At 39.3% G+C, this 23,373-nt stretch overlaps 1 protein-coding gene across 1 annotated transcript in view; it reads right to left on the minus strand.

Moving 5' to 3' along the window:
* Positions 1-23,373, minus strand: part of FBXO16 (F-box protein 16) — a 108,869-nt gene that overhangs the window by 82,386 nt on the left and 3,110 nt on the right. Inside the window, exons 2-3 of the mRNA XM_004382222.2 lie at positions 21,911-22,046; positions 13,743-13,778 (exon numbers count right to left, since the gene is read on the minus strand). Of these exons, the coding sequence (XP_004382279.1) occupies positions 13,743-13,778; positions 21,911-22,009 (135 nt within the window). The 5' untranslated portion in view covers positions 22,010-22,046. The remainder of the gene's footprint in view (positions 1-13,742; positions 13,779-21,910; positions 22,047-23,373) is intronic.

Genomic DNA, 23,373 nt, shown 5'->3' on the forward strand with positions numbered 1-23,373 from the left:
GATCCAAATACCAACAGCATTCTTTAATGAGATAGAAAAACTAATCATTAACTTTATATGGAAAGGGAAGAGGCCCTGGATAAGTAAAGTACTACTGAAGAAGAAGAAGAAAGTAGGAGGACTTACACTACGTGACCTCAGAACCTACTATGCAGCTACGGTATTTCAAACATCCTGGTACTGGTACAATGACAGACACATTGACCAATGGAAAAAAATTGAGAACCCAGATGTAAATTCATCCACCTACAGTCACCTGATCTTTGACAAAGGCCCGAAGTCCATTAAATGGGAAAACAACATTGCAGCACTTCCTTAAAAAGCTAGAAATAGAAATACCATATGATCCAGCAATTCCACTCCTAGGAATATATTCTAGAGAAATAAGATCCATCATACGAACAGACAAATGCACACCCATGTTCACTGCAGCATTATTCATAATAGCAGAAAGACAGAAACAACCTAAGTGCCCATCAATAGATGAATGGATAATACTACATAATAATATAGAAGAATGATGAATCAATGAAACAGCTCACAACATGGATGAATCCGGAGGACATTTTGTTGAGTGAAATAAGTTGATCGCAAAAGGACAAATATTGTATGAGATCACTATTATAAAAGCCCATGAAAAGGTTTAGACACAAAAAAAAAAACAATCTTTGATGGTTACAAGGGAGGGGAGGGGTGGGGAGGGAAAAACACTAACTAGACAATAGATAAGTGGTAACTTTGGTGAAGGGTAAGACAGTACACAATACTGGGGAAGCTAGCACAACTTGACCAAGGCAAGGTCATGGAAGCTTCATAGACACATCCAAACCCCATGAGGGACTGAGTTACTTGGCTGAGGGCTGGGGACCATGGTCTTGGGGAATATCTAGCTCAACTGGCATAACATAGCTTATGAAGACAATGTTCCACATCCTACTTTGAAGAGTAGCATCTGGGGTCTTAAAAGCTTGTAAGTGGCCATCTAAGACACTCTACTGGTCTCACCCTGTCTGGAGCAAGAGAGAATGAAGAAAACCAAAGACACAAGGCAAAGATTAGTCCAAATGACTAATGGACCACAAACACCACAGCTTCCACCAGACTGAGTCCAGCACAACCAGATGGTGCTCGGCTACCACCACCGACTGCTCTGACAGGAATGACAACAGAGGGTCCCGGACAGAGTTGGAGAAAAATGTAGAACAAAATTCTAAGCCACACACAAAAAAAGACCAAACGTACTGGTCTGACAGAGACTGGAGAAACCCCGAGAGTATGGCCCTCGGACACCCTTTTAGCTCAGAAATGAAGTCACTTCTGAGGCTCACCCTTCAGCCAAAGACTGACAGGCCCACAAAACAAAACAAGACTAAATGCACACACCAGCTCAGGGGCAAGGACGAGATGGCAGGAGGGGGAGAGGAAAGCTGGTAATAGGGACCTCAAGATCGAGAAGGGGAGAGTGTTGACATGTCGTGGTTTGGCAACCAATGTCACAAAACATTATGTGTATTAATTGTTTAATGATAAACTAATTTGCTCTGTAAACCTTTATCTAAAATACCATTAAAAAAAAAATGATTGTACTTCTAATAGTGGACTGAGCTTTAAAACTAATACTTGATCCCTGCACTGAAAATGCCATATAATGCTAAGTAAAAAAAACAGTAATAATAAAATAAAGCTCCGCTATCTGCCTTTTTTCTTTTTGGAAAATGTATTTCTTATGTTATCAATCTCTTGTCCATCAAAAAAACAAAAACCCTAAAAACTAAAATGGAGAAAACAGGAATAAATTGGAAATATCCTCTTCAAACCTAAATCATGTGATTTTTGTGGGGATATACAGACTATAAGGAGTCCCCAGGTAGCACAAATGGTTAAGCACTTGTGTGCTAACTGAAAAGCTGGCAGTTTGAATCCACCCAGAGGCGCACTGAAAGAAAGTCCTGGCAATCTACTTCCAAGAGTTCACAGCCATCGAAAACCCTACGGCACACAGTTCTACTCTGAAACACATGGTGTCTACAAGAGTCAGAATTGACTCGACAGGGTTATGGATTGAATTGTGTCCCGTAAAAATGTGGCTAGGCCACGCTTCCCAGTATTGTGTGACTGACTGTCCACCATTTTGTCATCTGATGTGATTTTCCTATGTGTTGTAAATCCTACCTCTATGATGTTAATGAGGCAGGATTAGAGTCAGTTATGTTAATGAGGCAGGACTCAATCTACAAGATTAGGTTGTATCTTGAGTCAATCTCTTTTGAAATATAAAAGAGAGAAGAGATCAGAGAGACAAGGAGACCTTACTACCATCAAGCAAGAAGAGCCGGGAGGGCCAGTCTTTTGGACCCAGGATCCCTGCACTGAGAAGCTCACAGACCTGGGAAAGACTGATGACAAGGACCTTTCCCCAGAGCTGACAAGAGAAAAACTCCTGGAGCTGGCACACTGAATTCAAACTTCTAGCCTCCTCAACTGTGGAAGAATAAATTTCTCTTTGTTAAAGCCATCCACTCATGCTATTTGTTACAGTGGCCCTAGATAACTCAGATGGTAACTGATTTTTTTTTTTCTTTTGTTTTTCATGTAGACTACTATACGATCTAGTGGTCAGTAGTGGCACAGTGGTTAAGAGCTAAGCCTGCTAACCAAAAGGTCGGCAGTTCAACTCTGTCCTATAGGGTTGCTATGAGTTGGAATTGACTAGACGGCAATAGGTTTGTTTGGTTTGGTTTTTATATAATCCAGCAAGTTTAAGGAATACGTTTGTTGTTGGGCAAGAGAAAAGCAAATAAGCATCATTCATTCATTTAAAAATTTTATTAACTGCCTACTAAGCATCAAGGAATGTAAAATAAGGACACAATAGAAACCATCCCCGCTCCCTACAGTTTAGTCTATTGGAAAAGATGGGTAATTAGTGATCTTTGCAAATACACGTTTTTATTAGTTATGGTAAAATAAAAGAATAAGCAAGAACTTTTCAAAGTCTGAAGACCTTTAATTTTTTTCAGGTTGATATTAAAAACATTTAACAACTGACAGTGCTACCAACCAATCAAAACAGACAGAAGCTGGTCAGCCATATCAAGAAGTAACAGCTGAACATTAGCCCTGGTCATATCAATTTATGGCTTCCCACTAATATTCAGTGAAATGATAGTGCAAAACTAGTCATTCTAAAGAAGTCCCTTTACAAGTTTTTGTTACACAGGCAAAGTTAGTTTATAAATGTAAGTAGAATAATGAGAAAACTCAACCAGATTTTACAGTTCTGGGGTTTCTTTTGTTTCTTAATTTTTAGTTCTATTAGTTTATTTTATAACATTTTATGAATATTTTGAATAAGTAATACATTCATGTGATTAAAAAATTAAAAGGTATAAAAGGCTATTTGGTGAAAAGAATTTCTTCCTCCCTGTCCCAGACACAGTTCTCCTCCCTCGAGGAAACCAATGTTAAACCTGTTTTCTTATGTATCATTCCAGAGATATTTTGTATGTAATTTTTGTTTTTATAAAATAACTAAATAAATATCCTTAGACTAGAAGTTGTAGGCCAACAGAGAAAATATTTGGTGTACAACTAAGGAAAACAAAAATGGTGAGAGATGTCCTTTATCACCACTCTTATTCAATGTTGTGCTGGAGGTCCCAGCCAGAGCGGTTAGGCTAGAAAAAGAAACAATGAGCATCAAAATTGGCAAGGAAGAAGTAAAAGTATCTCTATTTGCAGATGATATGATCTTATACACAGAAAGCCCCAAAGAATCCACAAGAACACTACTGGAACTAATAGAAGATTTTAGCAAAGTATCAGGATACAAGATAAAAACATACAAAAATCAGTTGGATTCCTCTACTCCAACATTGTCCTTGGAATATATTCTAAAGAAATAAGAGTCATCACATGAATAGTATATACATGCCCATGTTCATTGTAGCACTGTTCACAATAGCAAAAAAAGATGGAAACAATCTAGGTGCCCATCAACAGATGAGTGGATAAATAAATTATGGTATATTCATGCAATGGAATACTGCAACAATAAAGAACAATGATGAATCCGTGAAACATAACATGGAGGAATCTGGAAGGCATTATGCTGTGTGAAATTAGTCAGTCGCAAAAGGACATATTGTATGAGATCACTATTATAAGAACTCAAGGAAAGGTTTAAACACAGAAGAAAACATTCTTTGATGGTTATGAAGGTGGGGATGGAGGGGGAGGGGTATTCACTAACTAGATAGTAGACAAGAATTATCTTAGGTGAAGGGAAGGACAGCACACACTATAGGGGAACTCAGCACAACTGGACTAAACCAAAAGCTAAGAAGTTTCCTGAATACAACCAAACACCTCAAAGGATACAGTAGCAGGTGCGGGGGTCTGAGGACCATGCTTTCACGGGACATCTAGGTCAACTGGCATCACGAAGTTTATTAAGAAAATGTTCTGCATCCCACTTTGGTGAGGGGTGTCTGAGGTCTTAAAAGCTAGTAAGTGGTCATCTAAGATGCATCAATTGGTCCCAACCTACCTGGAGTGAAGGAGAATGAAGAACACCAAAGACACAAGGAAAATATTAGCCCAAGAGACAGAAAGGGCCACATAAACCAGAGACTCCATCAGCCTGAGACCAGAAGAACTAGATGGTGCCTGGCTACCACCAATGACTGCCCTGACAGGGAACACAACAGAAAGTCCCTGATGGAGCAGGAGAAAAGTGGGGTGCTGAGCTCAAATTCTAGTAAAAAGACCAGACTTAATGGTCTGAGACTGGAGGAACCCTGGAAGACATGGTCCCCAGACTTTCTGTTAACCCAGAACTAAAACCATTCCTGAAGCCAACTCTTCCAACAAAAAGTTAGACTAGACTATAAGACATAAAATGATACTCGTGAAGAGTGTGCTTCTTAGTACAAGTAGATACATGAGACTAAGTGGGCAGCTCCAGTCCGGAGGTGAGACGAGAAGGCAGAAAGGGACAGGAGCTGGTTGAACGGACACAGCAAATCCAGGGTGGAAAGGAGGAGTGTGCAGTCACATTATAGGGAGAGCAACTAGGGTCACATAACAATGTGTGTACAAATTTTTGTATAAGAAACTAAACTTTCTCTGCAAGCTGTAAACTTTCACTCAAAGCACAATTAAAAAAAAAAAAAGGAAGAAAAAGAATGGTGAAAAATAGTGCTTCATGTTATTCTTAAAACGAACTTCATTAACTTGTTGGAAAGGTCATTCTGTATCACTTTATATTCTAGAGTAAAGATGCTCCCTTAAGGAAGAATGCTTTGGCTGCATGCTTTAAGAAAGAAATATTTCACACCCATTATCCTAGGCATTAGTGAGCTAAAATACTGGTATTGGCCATCCTGAATTGGACAATCACATGGTCTGCTATACTGGCAATGACAACTTCAAGAGGAATGGCATCACATTCACCGTCAAAAAGAACATTTCAAGAACGAGCCCAAAGTATAATGCTGTCAGTGACAGGATAACATCCATACACCTACAAGGAAGACCAGTTAATACGACTATTTTTCAAATTTATGCACCAACCACTAATGTCAAAGTCTAAGACACTGAGGATTTTTATCAACTGCTGCAGTCTGAAATTGATCAAATATGCAATCAAGATGCATTGATAATTACTGGTGATTGGAATGCGGAAGTTTGAAACAAAGAAGAAAGATAAGTATGGTCTTGGTGATAGAAACAACATCAGAGATCACAGGATAGAATTTGGCAAGACCAATGACTATTTATTGAAAATACCTTTTTTCAACAACATGAGTGGCAACTATACACACGGACCTCGCCGGATGGAATATGCCGAAATCAAAAAGACTACATCTATGGAAAGAGACTATGGAAAAGCTCAATATCATCAGTCAGAACAGGGCCAGGGGCAAGTCATCTAATTGCTCATATGAAAGTTCAAGCTGAAGCTCAAGAAAATTAAAACAAGTCCAGGAGAGCCAGAGGGTTACTTTGAGTATATCCCAACTGAATTTGGAGACCATCTCAAGAATAGATTTGATGCACTGAATGTTAATCACTGAAGATCAAATGAGTTGTTAGATAACATCAAGAACATCATACATGAAGAAAGCAAAAGATCATCAAAAAGACAGGAAAAAAGAAAAGCCCAAAATGAATATCAGAAATGACTCTGAAACTTGCTCTTGCACGTAGAGTTGCTACAGCAAATGAAAGAAATGATGAAGTGAAAGAGCTGAACAAAAGATTTCAAAAGGCAGCATGAGGAGACAGAGTTAAGTATTATAATGAAATGTACAAAGACCTGGAGTTAGAAAACCAAAAGGGAAGATCATGCTGGGCATTTCTCAAGATGAAAGAACTGAAGAAAAAATTCAAGCTTCAAGTTGCAATATTGAAGGAAAAAATTATGGACAAAATAGAGCCTGCGTGGCACAGTGGTTAAGAGCTCAGCTGCCAACTAAAAGGTCAACAGTTCGAATCCACCAGATCCTCCTTGGAAACCCTATGGATCAGTTATACTCTGTCCTATTGGGTCACTATAAGCTGGAATTGACTTGACGGCAACCAGTTTGGGTTTTTGGTTTTGGTACTAGCAAAATATTGAACAATGCAGGAATCATCAAAAGAAGATGGAAGGAATACACAGAGTCATTGTGCCAAAAAAAAAAAAAAAAATTGACATTCAACCATTTCAGGAGGTAGCATATGATCAAGATCCGATGGTATTAAAGGAAGAAGTACAAGTTCCACCGAAGGCACTGGCAAAAAAGAAAGGCTCCAGGAATTGACGGAATGCCAATTGAGATGTTTCAACAAACAGATGTAATGCTGGAAGCACTCACTTGCCTATGCCAAGATATTTGGAAGACAGCTACCTACCCAACTGCCTGGAAGAGATCTATACTTGTGCCCATTCCAAAGAAAGAAAGGTGCTCCAACAGAATGTGGAAATTATCGAACAATATCATTAATATCACATACAAGTAAAATTTTCTTGAAGATAATTAAAAAATGGTTGCAGCAGTACATCCACAGGGAACTGCCAGAAATTCAAGCCAGATTCAGGAGAGGACATGGAACAAGGGATATCGCTGCTGATTTCAGACAGATTTTGGCTGATAGCAGAGAATACCAGAAAGATGTTTACTTGTGTTTTGTTAACTTTGCAAAGGCATTCTACTGTGTGGATTATAACAAATTATGGATAACATTGTGAAGAATGGAAATTCCAGAACACTTAATTGTGCTCATGCAGAACGTGTACACAGACCAAGAGGCAGTCGTTCAAACAGAACAAGGGGATACTGCGTGGTTTACAGCAGGAAAGGTGTAAGTCAGGGGTATAGCCTTTCACCATACCTGTTCAATCTGTATGCTGAGCAAACAATCCGAGAAGCTGGACTGTATGAAGAAGAACAGGGCATCAGGATTGGAGGAAGACTCATTAACAACCTGCAATATGCAGATGACACAACTTTGCTTGCTGAAAACAAAGAGGACTTGAAGCACATACTGATGAAGATCAAAGACTACAGCCTTCAGTATGGATTACACCTTAACACAAAGAAAACAAAAATCCTCACAACTGGACCAATAAGCAACATCATGATAAAGGGAGAAAATACTGAAGTTGTCAAGGACTTCATTTTATTTGGATCCACAATCAATGCCTATGGAAACAGCAGTCAAGAAATCAACTGACATATTGTACGGGCAAATCTGCTGCAAAAGACCTCTTTAAAGTGTTAAAAAGCCAACATGTCATTTTGAGGACTAAGGTGCACCTGACCAAAGGTATGGTATTTTCAATCACCTCATATGCATGAGAAGCTGGACAATAAATGAGGAAGAATGAAGAAGAACTGATGAATTTAAATTATGGTGTTGGCAAAGAATACTGAAAATACCATGGACTGCCAGTAGAATGACCAAATCTGTCTAGGAAGAAGTACAGCCAGAATGCTTCTTAGACATGAGGATGGTGATGATGGTCTCATGTACTTTGGACATGTTATCAGGAGGAACTAATCCCTTGAAAACATGCTGTTATCATGCTTGGTAAAGTAGAGGGTCAGTGAAAAAGAAGAAGACCCTCGATGAGATGGACTGACACAGTGGCTGCAACAATAGGCTCAAACATAGCAATGATTGTGAGGATGGTACAGCACTGGAAAATGTTTCATTCTGTTGTACACAGGGTAGTGATGAGCTGGTACCAACTTAATGGCTCTTAACAACAACTCTCTCTCCCTGTCTCTCTCTAAAGTTAGAGAAATGTGAGTATAGTATTTTTTTAAGGAATCCAGCTTTGCTTTTTTAAATTGAGATATAATTTACATGCCATAAAATTCAGCATTTTATGGCATACAATTCAGTCATTTTTAGTATATTTACGAAGTTGTACAATCACCACCACTAATTTCAGAACATTTCCATCCCCCGAAAAAGAAACTCTGTACCTGCTATGGTCATACTCCAACCCTGATCTCCACCTCACCTCACCCCAGCCCCTGCCCTCTGGGAACCACTAATCTCACTTTCTGTCTCTATGGATTTGGCTATTATGGATATGGCATTTAAATGGAATCAAACAATATGTGCCCTTTCTATCTGGCTTCTTTCACTTAGCATAATATTTTCAAGATTCATCCATGTCATAGCACGTATCAGTACTTCATTCCTTCTTATGGCTGAATAATATTCCATCCTATGGCTATATCCCGTTTTGTCTATCCACTCATCAGTTGATGGATAGTGGGTTGTTCATACTTTTTGACAATTATAATGGTGCTATGAACATTTGTGTACAAGTTTTTACATAAACATGTTTTCAACTCTCTTAGGCAGTAGAGAATATTCAGGTGGGACTGTAAAAGAATTTGGTGAGTAATTAACATTGCCTAGAGATGAATACTTTATCACCCAGAAATGGACTGTAATTACTGGGACTTGTCTCTCTCCATCTTGGGGATCATATGAGAAAGCTGTGGGTGAGAAGCCTTTGCTTGTATGAAGGATAGTTGTATCTTGTTAGATAAAAGTATAAAGTTGTTACAGTTCTTGTATGGGAGTTTAAGTATGTGTTCTTGTTCTTGTTAGGTGTCGTACAGTTGGTTCTTAATCATAGCGACCCAATGGAAAACAGAACGAAACACTGCCCAGTCCTGCGTCATCCTCACAATAGTTTATGCTTGAGCCCATTGTTGCAGCCACTGTGTCAATCCATCTTGTTGAGGATCATCCTCTTTTTCGCCGGCCCTCTACTTTACCAAGCATGATATCCTCCTCCAGGGACTGATCTCTCCTGATAACATATCCAAAGTATGTGACATGTAGTCTAGCCATCCTTGCTTCCAAGGAGCATTCTGGTTGTACTTCTTCCAAGACAGATTTGTTCATTCTTTTGGCAGTCCATGGTATATTCAATATTCTTCAGCACAATTTGAAGGCGTCAATTCTGCTTTGGTCTTCCTTATCCACTGTCCAGCTTCTGCATGCATATGAGGCAACTGAAAACACCACTGCTTGGGTCAGGCGCACCTTAGTCTTCAAAGTGACATTTTTGCTTTTCAACACTTTAAAGAGGTCTTTTGCAGCAGATTTGCCCAATACAATGCATTTTTTGATTTCTTGACTGTTGCTTCCATGGATGTTGGTTGTGGATCCAAGTAAAATGAAATCTTTGACAATTTGAATCTTTTCTCCATTTATCATGATGTTGCTTACTGGTGCAGCTCTGAGGATATTTGTTTTCTTTATGTTGAGGTGTAATCCATACTGAAGGCTGTAGTCTTTGACCTTCATCAGTAAGTCCCTCAAGTCCTCTTCACTTTCAGCAAGCATATCGCAGGTTGTTAATGAGTCTTCCTCCAATCCTGATGCCCTGTTCTTCTTCATATAGTCTAGCTTCTCAGATTATTTGCTCAGCATACAGATTGAATAGATATGGTGAAAGGATACAACCCTGACACACACCTTTCTTGACTTTAAACCACACAGTATTCCCTTGTTCTGTTCGAACAAACTGACTCTTAGTCTGTGTACAGGTTCCTCATGAGCACAATTAAGTGTTCTGGAACTCCTGTTCTTCGCAATGTTATCCATAATTTGTTATAATCCACAGTCGAATGCTTTTGCATAGTCAATAAAACACAGGTGAACATCTAGCTCAATTGCCATAACATAGTTTGTAAAGACATTGTTCTACATTCTACCTTGGTGAGTAGCGTCTTGGGTCTTAAAAGCCTGTGAGCAGCCATCTAAGATACTCCACTGGTCTCACCCTCTCAGAAGCAAGGGAGAATGAAGAGAACAGGATACAAGGAAAAGATTAGTCCAAAAGACTAATGGACCACAGCTACCAAGGCCTCCACCAGACCGAGTCTAGTACAGCTAGATGGTGCCCGGCTATCACCACTGACTGCTCTGACCGGGATCACAACAGAAGGTTCTGGACAGAGCTGGAGAAGGATGTAGGACAAAATTCTAACACACAAAAATATACCAGATTTACTGGCCTGACAGAGACTGGAGAAACCCCGAGAGTATGGCTCCCGAACACCTTTTAGCTCAGTGGTGAAGTCACTCCCAAGGTTCACTGTTCAGCCAGGGATTGGACAGCCCCATAAAACAAAACGGGACTAATGAGGCACAGCAGTCCAGGTACAAGGACTAGAAGGCAGAAGAGGACAGGAAAGCTGGTGATAGGGAACCCAAGGTTGAGTAAGGACAATGTTGACACGTAATGGGGTTGCTAACCACTGTCATAGGGCAATATGTGCTCCAGCTGTTCAGTGAGAAACTATTTTGTTCTGTAAAGCTTCACCTAAAGTAGAATAAAAAAATAAATTAAAAAAGTAAAATTAAATTTAAAAAAAAAAATCTTTCTGGTATTCTCTGCTATCAGCCAGGATCCATCTGACATCAGCAATGATATCCCTGGTTCCATGTCCTCTTCTGAATCAGGCCTGAATTTCTGGCAGTTCCCTGTCGATGTACTGCTGCGACTGCTTTTGAATGATCTTCAGCAAAATTTTACTGGCGTGTGATATTAATATTGTTCGATAATTTTCACATTCGGTTTGATCACTTTTCTTGGGAACAGGCATAAATATGGATCTCTTCCAGTCGATTGGCCAGGCAGCTGTCTTCCAAATCTCTTGGCATAGACGAGTGAGCACTTCCAGTCCTGCATCCATTTGCTGAAACATCTCAACTGGTATTCCATCAATTCCTGGAGCCTTGTTTTTCGCCAATACCTTCAGTGCAGCTTCGACTTCTTCCTTCAGTACCATTGGTTCCTGATCATATGCTACCTCCTGACGTGGTTGAATGTTCACCAATTCTTTTTTGTATAATGACTCTGTGTATTCCTTCCATCTTCCTTTGATGCTTCCTGTGTTGTTTAATATTTTCCCCTAGAATCCTTCAATATTGCAACTCGAGGCTTGAATTTTTTCTTCAGTTCTTTCAGCTTGAGAAATGCTAAGCGTGTTATCCCCTTTTGGTTTTCTATCTCCAGGTCTTTGCACATGCCATTATGATACTTTCTCTTCTTGAGCTGCCCTCTGAAATCTTCTGTTTAGCTCTTTTACTTCATCATTTCTTCCTTTCCCTTTAGCTAGCTGACATTCAAGAGCAAGTTTCAGAGTCTCTTCTGACATCCATTTTGGTCTTTTCTTTCTTTCCTGTCTTTTTAATGACTTGTTGCTTTCTTCATGTATGATGTCCTTGATGCCACTCCACAACTTGTCTGGTCATTAGCATTCAATGTGTCAAATCTATTCTTGATATGGTCTCTAAATTCAGGTAGGATATACTCAAAGTCATACTTTGGCTCTCGTGGACTTGTTCTAATTTTCTTCAGCTTCAACTTGAACTTGCATATGAGCAATTGATGGTCTGTTCTGTAGTCGGCCCCTGGCCTTGTTCTGACTGATGATATTGAGCTTTTCTATTGTCTCTTTCCACAGATGTAGAAGATTTGATTCCTCTGTGTCCATCTGGCGAGGTCCACATATATAGTTGCTGTTTAAGTTGGTGAAAAAACGTATCTGCAATGAAGAAGTTGTTGGTTTTGCAAAATTCTATCATCTGATCTCTGGCATCATTTCTATCACCAAGGCCATATTTTCCAACTACCAATCCTTCTTGTTTCCAACTTTTGCATTCCAATCAACAGTAATTATCAATGCATCCTGATTGCATCAGACTGCAGAAATTCGTAAAAATCTTCAATTTCTTCATCTTTAGCCTTAGTGGTTGGTGCATGAATTTGAATAATAGTCGTATTAACCGGTCTTCCTTGTAGGCATATGGATATTATCCTATCACTGACAGCGTTGTACTTCAGGATAAATCTTGAAATGTTCTTTTTGATGATGAATGCAACGCCATTCCTCTTCAAGTTCTCATTCCCAGAATAGTAGACCATATGATTGTCCAATTCAAAACGGCCAATACCAGTCCATTTCAGCTCACTAATGCCTAGGATATCAATGTTTATGCATTCCATTTCATTTTTGATGATTTCCAATTTTCCTAGATTCATACCTTGTACGTTCCACGTTTTGATTATTAATGGATGTTTGCAGCTGTTTCTTCTCTTTTTGAGTCGTGCCACGTCGGCAAATGAAGGTCCTGAAAGCTTGATTCCATCTACGTCATTAAGGTCGACTTCGAGGAGGCAGCTCTTCCGTAGTCGTATTTTGACTGCCTTCCAACCTGAGGAGCTCATCTTCTGGCACTATATCAATGTTCTGCTGCTATTCATAAGGTTTTCACTGGCTAATTCTTTTCAGAAGTAGACTGCTGAGTCCTTCTTCCTAGTCTGGAAACTCAGCTGAAACCTGTCTACCATGGGTGAACCCTGCTGGTATTTGAATACCAGTGGCATAGCTTCCAGCATCACAGCAACACACAAGCCCCCACAGTATGATAAACTGACATATGCATGGGGGTTAAGTATGTGTAGAAAGGTCTATATGAATGTTGAGTAGCCAAATGGATGGACTGTTACTAAGCTACTGTCTCTCATATCCAAACCCATCTTTCTATATTCCAGTTTGTGAGTAGAGAAGGTTAGGACTCTACAAATTGTATTTCTCCTTTGACAGTTAGCCCCCTGTTAAATGCTGACAATGCGGCGGGGGGTACTAGAGGGAAATCAAGGGATAGAGAAATAAGAGACTGACTTACACCTTGCTGTTTGCTTGGTGTTCCTGTTAGTGTCACCCTAGCTCTTTATCTAGGCAGTAGTAGTTGATCCCAGTTTCTAGTTTTTTTCCTATACTTCCAGAACCATCATGCTCCCTCAGCTATATCAGAATCAACTGGCCGTGATGCCATCTACTTTATTTCTCAGAGGTCTAGTCCCCTACAGGGCTAGGTCTCAGCTCCACGAGGTCCTTCCTCTGATTTCCTAAGGTACCAGTAAAGCTGGTAGTAGCTACCTCTGCAGTTGTATTTCTGTGTTACCTCAGTGTTTCCCTTTTTGTCTTCTCTATTCTGTAATGCCTGCTCAGCCAATTCCTTTTATTAAATTATGTCTATTAAAATAACTTACATGGTTTCTATTTTCCTGACCAAACCTTAACTGATACATACAGAAGGCATCAATCACACTTCTCAGGAAATGAGTGATAACTACCTTAAGTCCAAGCTGAGTTCTTGGGCTCTGTGATAACATAATATAATATATAAATAGGTATATTTTAAATTGTTACCCATTTTCCAAGTAAGGCTCTTCTTTCTTCAAACACCTACAATAAGTAAAATGAATAGGATGATTTCATATATCATGGTTCAAAATACCTATTACAAGAAAGACATCATTAAAGTATCAGTGAAAAAATATTCAGTACTTTTATTGTGTCAACTGAGTACAAATAAGCAAAGTTCATTTCTAAGAAGATATTTTACTTATTTTTTTTACCTGCATAAGGTTTTTTCGCCTTATCTCCAATATTCTACATGGGGATCCCCAAGTTTCTCCATGTAGAATAATTAGTATTAAAGAAGAAGAATAATTTTTTAAGAGAAGTAATTTTCAAAATGGAATTGAAAAGAGAAATCATTTTTAGAATTTGAAAGGAGATAAAACGAACAACAAAGAGAAAAAAGAAAAATGGAGATCTCCTCCAAAACACTTCAGTATCAATGGTATGGAAATGTGCAAAATTTATGAACTAGCAGCTCCATTTTTATATTTTAATGTGTACAAATATTAGTGGATGTACAGGGTATATGTTGGTAGGATTAGAAATTTGTATATGTGCACCTTCGGACTCACAACTGTTTATAGATTTATTATTATATACTATTTGGGACAAAAGTCATGTTTTATTCATCTTTATATCTCCAGTGTAGAGTACTGTACACAGCATATTACAGGTACTCATGTTTGTTGAATTGAATTGAATGTGGTTGGGAGAATGAATATCCTTATGGATATATAAGTAAAATGTGAGTGTATTTATACATTGATGTGTAGGTGTTTTTCTGAGCATCAGTGCATATGTGTAATTGAGTGAGTGAGGATGGGAAGATTAATATGAGAATGTTTGGCAGAGGAGGGGTAGTGGAGAGACGAAGCAAGTGAGAGTATATAATGAACATATGTGACCGTCTCCCTTTCTCTGCACATACACACTCTGTTAGTTTTCAAAATTAGAACTGGTGTTTTTCCCTTCCTCTTGGCATTACCTAAATTCTAGCATTGTAAGAAAGTTCCTACTTGGAGAGGCAGCTCAGGCCTATTTTTTCTCTTTTTGTCGAGGAGGATGGGGAGCCGGTTTTATGCTTCCAATAGATTACACTTTCCTTCCTTTCTTAGACTCTCAATTCAAAGGACATACAAAATGGGGATTGAAATAATTGGTTCAACAACAACTTCTGGGGCAGTGAAATGTCAGTTTTTCTCCTGGCCAGGGAATGTCAAATATCACAGATAGACACTTTTTGGACATTTGAGAAGAAGAATTAAAAAGCTAATTCCCTTACTAATTAATTAACTGCCACCTGGGCTACTTACCAAAAAAAACCAAACCCACTGCCATCGAGTTGACTCTGACTCATAGCAGCACTACAGGACAGAGTAAAACTGCCCCATAGGGTTTTCAAGGCTGAAATCTTTACAGAAGCAGACTGCCACATCTTTCTCCATGAAGTGGCTGGTGGGTTTGAACTGTCAACCTTGTGGTTAGCAGCTGAGTGCTTTAACCATTGCACCACCGGGGTGCCTATTTCTGGGCTACAAGGATCTTCAAATAAAAAGCAACAGATAAACTCATGATTTATAGATGAATATAGAATAAAACCTATAGAATGCAGAAGATTCAAAAATCTGGATTCAAAGTTACCTAAACTTTTTTTCTCTATCCAAATCCTGTCAATCATCCATTGACAAGTCATCAGCACCACCACTTTTCTGATGCCCAGTGATCTCTCTCCTTCAAACTCCTATTTCATGTATAGTTCATGTTCCAACACATAGCCTGTATAGTGGGTTTTTTTTTTTTTTAAATGCTTTCTGGGTGTTTTTGTTAATTTTATCTCGTTGCATGGATTATAATCACTTTCTCTTATATGCTCCATAGAACTAGCAAGTACAGGTTCCTCAATAAACATCTGCTGATGGAACAGAAATAAGCTTTAGAAGTCATAGAATTTTAGAGTTAAAAGGAATACTAAAGATCTTTCTGTTCAATCCCCTTCTTTTACAGAAGATAAGCAGAGACCCAAAGAGAAAATATTTACAGGTTAAAACAAAAAAAAATCACTGGTTCCAGACTGTTCAGCTCAACTCTGCACTTAGTTCTTCACTAGAATCTTCCCTATCCTGACCTCCAGCCCTTTATTATCAATGGACTGCTGCCCAAACTTTGGCCTGCAGTGGAAAAAAGATAAGGTTAGGTTCCAAGAGCACAATTCAGCTTTCAAAAGAAAGTCGGGAGGTACCATCATGGTGTCCAGTGATGGTGTGGAACACTGGAAACAAAGGGGCACTGACTTGAAGGGGAGAGGATGGTCAGCAAGAAGGCAGTATTAAAAGAATAAGGGTGGGAGGATGGGGAGTGCCATTCAAGCTAACACCATAATCCTGAGAGAGTCAATCAAAGACCACGTCTAAACAGGGTCAAAGCATATCCAGTTCTTCCCAGAATGCATCTAGAAGCAAGTAGAAACTGATGGTGGTGAAGGGGTAGAAGACAAAATAGACTGGAAGTCAGGAGCCCTCAGTTTTGTTGCTACCCTTGACTAGAAATATAATTTTGGCAAATTATTTAATTGCCAGGTCCTCAGTCAGATTTATAGTCTTAAAATTCTCTGGTTTGGAAAAGTTTTCATCCCCAAAATTTGCAATCAGGTTCTTCATCTTAAAGAGCTGGAAAACAAAATATCCATTCAAAATGGAAATATTAAAATAGATCTTCTTCTCTTGAAGACTGCTACAGTCTGTTTATATCACAGTTTACTCAGAGCCTGCTGTTAAGTCAAAATTCTATAGCTGTTATTTTAAGACTGTTGATACTGCAGTTACATATTTCACCATGTGACATCATTCTAGTGTAGGAGTAACACAATATTTAGGGGCTCCTAAATTATGACTTATTCATGGTAACTTGGTGCTTGTTCTCAGAACACCCTTTTAACATATACTGTACTATACGTATGAACCATATTCTGAAAGAAATGTTGATCACTTTCAATTAAAACACGAGATGGCCAAGAAATACATACTTTTAAAACATTCTTCCTCTCAAAATTCACAATGCCTGAATTATTTTGTAATCTGATATATTTGCCTATGCTGATGATGCTACATTTTAGTCATCTAAATTTGCATTCAGTCTCTCTGCTTATAGCCTGCTGTGAAGTCAAAATCCTGTAACTGTTAATTTAGTCTGAGATAGTTATACATTTCACATTTTACTACAGGATAGAAGACAAAATTTAAATAAAAAACTTATCATTGGTGGCAAATATACTGGAAGTGTAGAAAACTCTTTGAAATTATTATACAGATACCTTCTGGTCATCTGTATCCTGGGACATCTATTTTTAATCCTCTTTCACAGTTAGAATGTTAGATCTGGAAGGGACTTTCATGGTCATCTGATCCAACCCACTCATTTTTCAAAATAGTAAAGCCCAGAAAAGTTAAGTGACTTACTGAGTCATGCAGCAAATTATTGGCTGAGCTGAACTTGAACAGCTTTCAATTCCCAGAGTTATTATTATTTGTTTGCTTTTATTTATATTTGCTTTTTAAATTTTTAAAATTTGAAATATTATTGCACTGTACAAAGTAAAAAAAAAAACCTTTTCCTTCTTACAGAACCCCCAATGCCCATTCAGCCTTTGCAGGAAACCACTATTAATATACCCTTTCCTCACTTATCGACTATCTTGTTATCCAACAACTAGCATTTAGGGCAATAGTAAAAAATCTACTATCCAACTATTTTGCACGTTAACGATGTACATCTGGCAGTAACGAGGGTATGAGGTGAGAGTAACGCTGGCTGTGATGGTTAAGATTATGTGTCAACTTGGCTGGAACATGATTCTCAGTGGTTTGGCAGTTAAGTAACTATGTAATCTGGCAATTATGTAATGATGTAAGGAACCCTGGAGGTACAGTGGTTAAAGCACTGGTTGAAAGGGTCGGCAGTTCAAATCCACCAGCCACTCCATGGGAGAAAGATGTGGCAGTCCGCTTCTGTAAAGACTGACAGCCTTGGAAACACTATGGGGCAGTCCTATAGGGTCACTATGAGTCGGAATCAACTCAATGGCAGTGGGTTGGCAGGTGGGTAATGATGTAATCTGGCAGTATCTAATGATGCAGTCATCCTCCATTTTGTTACCTGATGTGGTCATCCTCCGGTTTCGCATAATGCTGATTTTTGAATAATGACCTGGTCTTTGGAACCTAACCATGTCGATAAGTGAGGAGTGGGTGTAGTATAGTGTATGTTTCTACAGATTCTATGTGTGTTTTTATACATTTATACGCATACATATGTGTGTATACACACACAATCATTAGGTGTGTATACACACAATCATTAAAAAAATAATTTTATTTCAAACTAGAACTTAACTAAACCAAAAAGTAATTTTTTGATATAACATGGGAATTCTGAACGATAAACATTGCTTCCAAAAATCATCATTAAATCTGACAGAATCTATTGAAGAACCAAGATAAGATAATGCAACGACTGTTCTCATATACTGCCTCAATTTCCCTTTTGAACTGAAGGGTATGTTCCATCACCTGTTAGGACTGCTTCTGGCAGACATTCCTCAGCTTGAGAGAGCTGCCTTGCCCAAGGTCATGCCTTTCAGGGGGCAGCTTGCATCCACTGAATGGTCAGTGTGGAAGTATACAGGCCAGGCCCCCTTGCCGCAATGTAAGACAACCCTGTAGGATCATGCCAGCTTCAGAGTGCCCTATGGGGTCAGCAGAGGCCTTTGTTGAGACTGCATCACAGCCCAGCTTCCTCCCCTGCCCCAAACCTATGTCTTCCTTCCCTACTCCAATGCTGAACCTGAGAGACCTTCTCAATAAGTGTCCTGCATGCTAATCTCTGTCTCGGTCTGCTTTTCTAGTAATCCAACCTGTGACGGGCAATCGGACAATTTTTGGCTACTAAAACACTTTTTCTCCACAGCTGTTGAATTAATTAAACTATCTAGGTTTTCAAAGAAAAATTCTGAAAATAGAGGTATTCACCAAATAAGTATTTCAATTCAAGTCACTTTTTTACACATGTGTAAAACCTTCACAATTCTATGGAAAACAGATTTCAAAACTAAACATTGAAGTTTTGGGGGGGAAAACCAGATAAGCTGTTATATGAACTGTTGGAGAATTAAGAGCATTGCAAACAGGTGCTCAATAAATAATTGTTGAGCTGAATAAAATGAACTTTCAATAGACTTGTTTGGTGTTCACGGCTAGAGAAAGGCTGGATTTATCTCTTTCTCTGCCTTTCCTTTTGGTTTTTCTGGTTTTCCTTTCTATTTCTCTCCCCGCTTTCCTCATTTCCTTTATCTTTTTCCTTTTTAGTTTCTCCCCCTTTCGTTTTTCACTATTCCAATCCCTAACCTTGCTCCTCTGCTTCTCTGCCAAAATTGCCCATGTTTCACACCAGAGAAGTAGGTATACGAAAGTATTGATCAAGGGGAGTCAGGACTGGTGATCCAACTTTGCCAAAGGGGTTAAATATCTGTTGGGTTTAGAGAGGTGTGATGGTTAACTTTATGCATCAACTTGGCTAGGCTCTGATACTTAATTGTTGGGGAAACACTAGTCCAGTTGTGGTTATGAGGTAGTTACATGTGATTACATCAGTTGGCCTTAAGTAAAAGCAGATTACCTTCCATAACGTGCATGGGCCTTAATCAATCAGCTGAAGGCCTTAAGAGCAAAAAGGGAGTTTCCCTAGGGTGTGTTCTGCCTCCATACTATAGATAGATATTTTGGCAGAACTCCCTCACTCTTCCCACAGTCTAACCTACGGATCTTGGGACACAAGCCCACAGGAATCACTAGCCTGTTGCATGAGCCAATTCCTTAAAATCTCTCTCTCTATATATACATAGACAATCTCACTAGTTCTGTTTCCCTAGAGAACCTTAACTAAGACAAAAAGAAAAGGGTCAACTCCAAGCTAAGGAAGAACAAATGTAGGGCCAAGAAGATTTGCATCAATGAAGAAGGTACAGAAGAGTACAGCTGAACTGTGACTCCATTTCTTATGCTTCAAGAACCATATCAGACACTGGAGATATGGAGAGAAAAGATAGAATCTCAAATCTTAATCCAAATAGAGTGGAGGGAGAAAGTAAGCAGTGACAGAAGCAAAGAAAAGGAAGCAGGGAGAGGCTTCACAGAGGAAATAACATTTGAATTGAATCTTATACAGGAGGCAATGACGAGAGCGTGTGCAAAGGCAATGGGGTGTGAGAGAGTGTGGCTCATCCAGGGAACCACTAGTTTGACTTGGATGTAGGATAAGAGGAAGCAGTGGCAGGTTTGGAACTGAGGTTGGCTGAGGTCAAATCATGAAGGGTCCTCAATGCTATGCAGGGGGTTTTGTAATTTACTTTTATGAGTGGGGCCATTATCAAACTTAAGTAATTAGATTGGTACTTTACAAAGATTATTCTGAGATCAGAATACAGGATGGACTGATAGGGATAGAGGCAGGGAAACCAGTTAGAGTGCTACTACAGTGCTCCAGGCAAAGGGTGATAAGGGTGTGAACTAAAGTATGTGGAGCTGGAGGTGGATGGAGAAAATGGGCCTGGACGAAGAGCTCTTGGAGGAACACTAACAGAACTTGAAAAAAAACGGGATGTGGGAATGCGGAAGTATTGGGTGACACTCCTCCATGGGCCTCTCACACTCCTAGATGTCTTGGCATGTCAGGAATGCAAGGCCTTGATCATTCTTTACTTGGGCCATTTTTCAGGGTTGTGTTTGTTACAAGGCAACCTTGAGGAATGAGGTTATGTCTCCCTTCAGGACCAAGAGCAGGCTTGCTTACTGCTTACTATAAAAGCAGTAGATTCCTCAAGCCCATTGTCTTTCAGCTGTGATGCAAACCACTGCGTATGCAGTATTTACTTGTGCCCTGTGTCACCCCGTGAGACTTAGGGGACAAAGAGAACCAATGCAAATATGATGCACATACTACCTGCTGTGCTATGAATAATAAAGTACTTTGTTTCTGCCCTAATAGTCATGTGTCTTTTACTGTGAAATTGTATTGTCTTCTATTCCCTAAGTAACAAGCTAATTTATTAGCTTGTAAATTAGGTAAGATCAAATTCCACGCTCAACAGGAAGAAGAAAGATTTCTGGCTTGAGCAGCTTGGTGTAAAGTCGTACCTCTCGTGGTGGGGGCAGGGGAAGGCTGGTTTGTAGCAGATAATGAGGTCAGTTTTACATATGGCAATTGTATTTTATTGTCAACTAGGTGTAGTCCTAATATACAGGTATTGATAATAGGAGCTTATAGACCCTCTGACACAGTCTGTCTCTAACTGAAGCAGAAAGAGAAATGCCCCAGAGGATGGCCAGTCTCACACCCCAGCATGATACTCAGCTTCCCACCCTTTCAACCTTTTGATGTATTATACTAGTGCTTCCTCAGAATGCAGGTAGAAAATAAACTTCTAAGGATAACCTGAGTAATTCAAGTTCTCAGCTGAGATTTATTCACTTTATTGGGTTAATGTGCAGCACACCCAGTGACCTCAACTCTCACAAGAAACACCTGTTGTCTGAAAGGAACAACTCACACCACCCTCTCCTCTCTCATTTCTGGTAGTTCTAGAGGAGAACCAGTGATGGAAGAAAAAAGGCACCTGGGGTAAGAGAAAGGAGGAGTGACAGTAGAAGAAAGAACAAATCTAAGACATTTTCTTCTTGGGCAGGAACTCTGTGTCTATTGCCAGGCTTGCCTGCATAGCAAGGGCTCAATAAAAGTTTTTAAACAAATCCTTTATTTTTGCTTTTTAATCCATTAACCAACCAGTTGTCGTCAAGTTGTATTCTAACTCACGGCGACCCCATGTGTGTTAGAGTAGAACTGTTCTCCCTAGCATTTTCAATGGGTGATTTTTCGGAAGTAGAACAACCCAGCAGACTAAAGGCCATTAGGCCTTTCTTTCAGAGGCACCTCTGGGGGGACGTTAACCAACAACCTTTCAGTTAGCAGCCGAGCATGTTAACCGTTTGCACCACTCAGGGACTCCTTTTAATTCCATTACACAATCCTAAACAATTCCTGTTCATGTTTTGATAACCAAAATGTTAATGCTTTTTTTTCTTTAAAGCATGGATCCAACTGATAAAATAGCTCTGGTCACTTACCCGGTCATTCAAAAGCTGATGGTTTAGGGGTGTCCAGGTACTCATCTTTGTCTGCATTTTGGGACCATCTATGCTTTTTGGTGGTGCAAATGCCATCATGAAATAACTGGATATTCTTCCAAAAGAAAAACTACACCTATCAGAAGAAATCAATTACATAATCTTCAGAATACTAAAAGTACTAACATATAATCTTTTAGTCTGTTTGGGGTGGGAGGAGGTACAGAGGAAGGAGGGAAAAAACGTTTATCGGGAGTATTTTATATGTTGTTTTTGTGTGTTGTCAAGTTGATTCCAACTCAGAGTGACCCTACAGGACAGAGTAGAACTGTCCCATAGGGTTTCCAAGTCTTTAAGGAAGTAGAGCACATCTTTCTCCTGTGGAGTGGCTGGTGGGTTCAAACCACTGACCTTTCGGTTAGCAGCTGAATGCTTAACCACCGTGTGACCAGGGCTCCTTGCTTCATGTTAGACACTTTATATTTATGCTCGATTAACGTTCATAACAATCTGGTGAGGTGGTGGGTTTTAGCTCATTTTTCAATGAAAAAAAAAAAAAAAAAAAGAGGCTCACTGAGGTTACATGCCCTGCCCAAGGTTATACAGATACAAACGGTGGAAGTGGGAATCAGACCTAGTTATCTTTAACTCCATTTCATTTTCATTGGACCATAGAGGGAAATACAGAATCACTGCCAGCTAAGGACATACACACCATATTGACCATATCGAAAGTATTTTAAGTAATTCTCGTGTCTTAACTTTCTGACATCTAAGTAACAAGGGTTCCAGCCTGATGTCATATTTAAGAAATAGAATGGTATAATGGGCAAAGCCAAGGCTTTAGAGATGAACAGATTTGGGTTTATTGGAGGGGGAGGGGATTGGATGTTTTTAGTTGCACAGTATACAGTCTGCCTTCTTTTGACTAAAGCATTTTCATTTCCATGAGGAATTACTTTTCCATTGTTTAGTCTGCTGGGCTGGTTAATCAAGGTGGCCTGCTTCTTGCCTAGCCAAGAGGTAGTCATGAGACCAAGCTAGATTACTTGGACTGAAGAGGGATTATCCTTATTTTACAGGTGAGGTGGTCATTCAGAATGGCATTGGTGCCCTGAACAGACTATTAAGTTGTTCCAGCTACCTTGCCCCTCAGAAATCTTATGTCTTTTCTTGTCCATTTTGTGAGCCACCTGATATTTTTTGTATTAAATTTCTTCTTTTGCTTAAGTTAGCTGATATCTGTTTCTGTTGTTTGCAATCAAAACTTTAATCTTGGCTCTAACACTTACTAGCTGTGTAATTTTTGCAAGTTATTTAATCATTCCAAGTCTCAATTTCTTCATCTGTAAAATAAGGATGTATACATATGCCCTAAACTGTTGTTGTGAGTATTAGAGAGAAAGAGTCTGGCAGAGTGGCTGACAGATAGGTGACCTCAATAAGTGGTAACTTCCCTGCAG

Source organism: Trichechus manatus, unplaced genomic scaffold, assembly GCF_000243295.1.
Source record: "Trichechus manatus latirostris isolate Lorelei unplaced genomic scaffold, TriManLat1.0 scaffold00091, whole genome shotgun sequence".
Taxonomy (NCBI): Eukaryota; Metazoa; Chordata; class Mammalia; order Sirenia; family Trichechidae; genus Trichechus; species Trichechus manatus.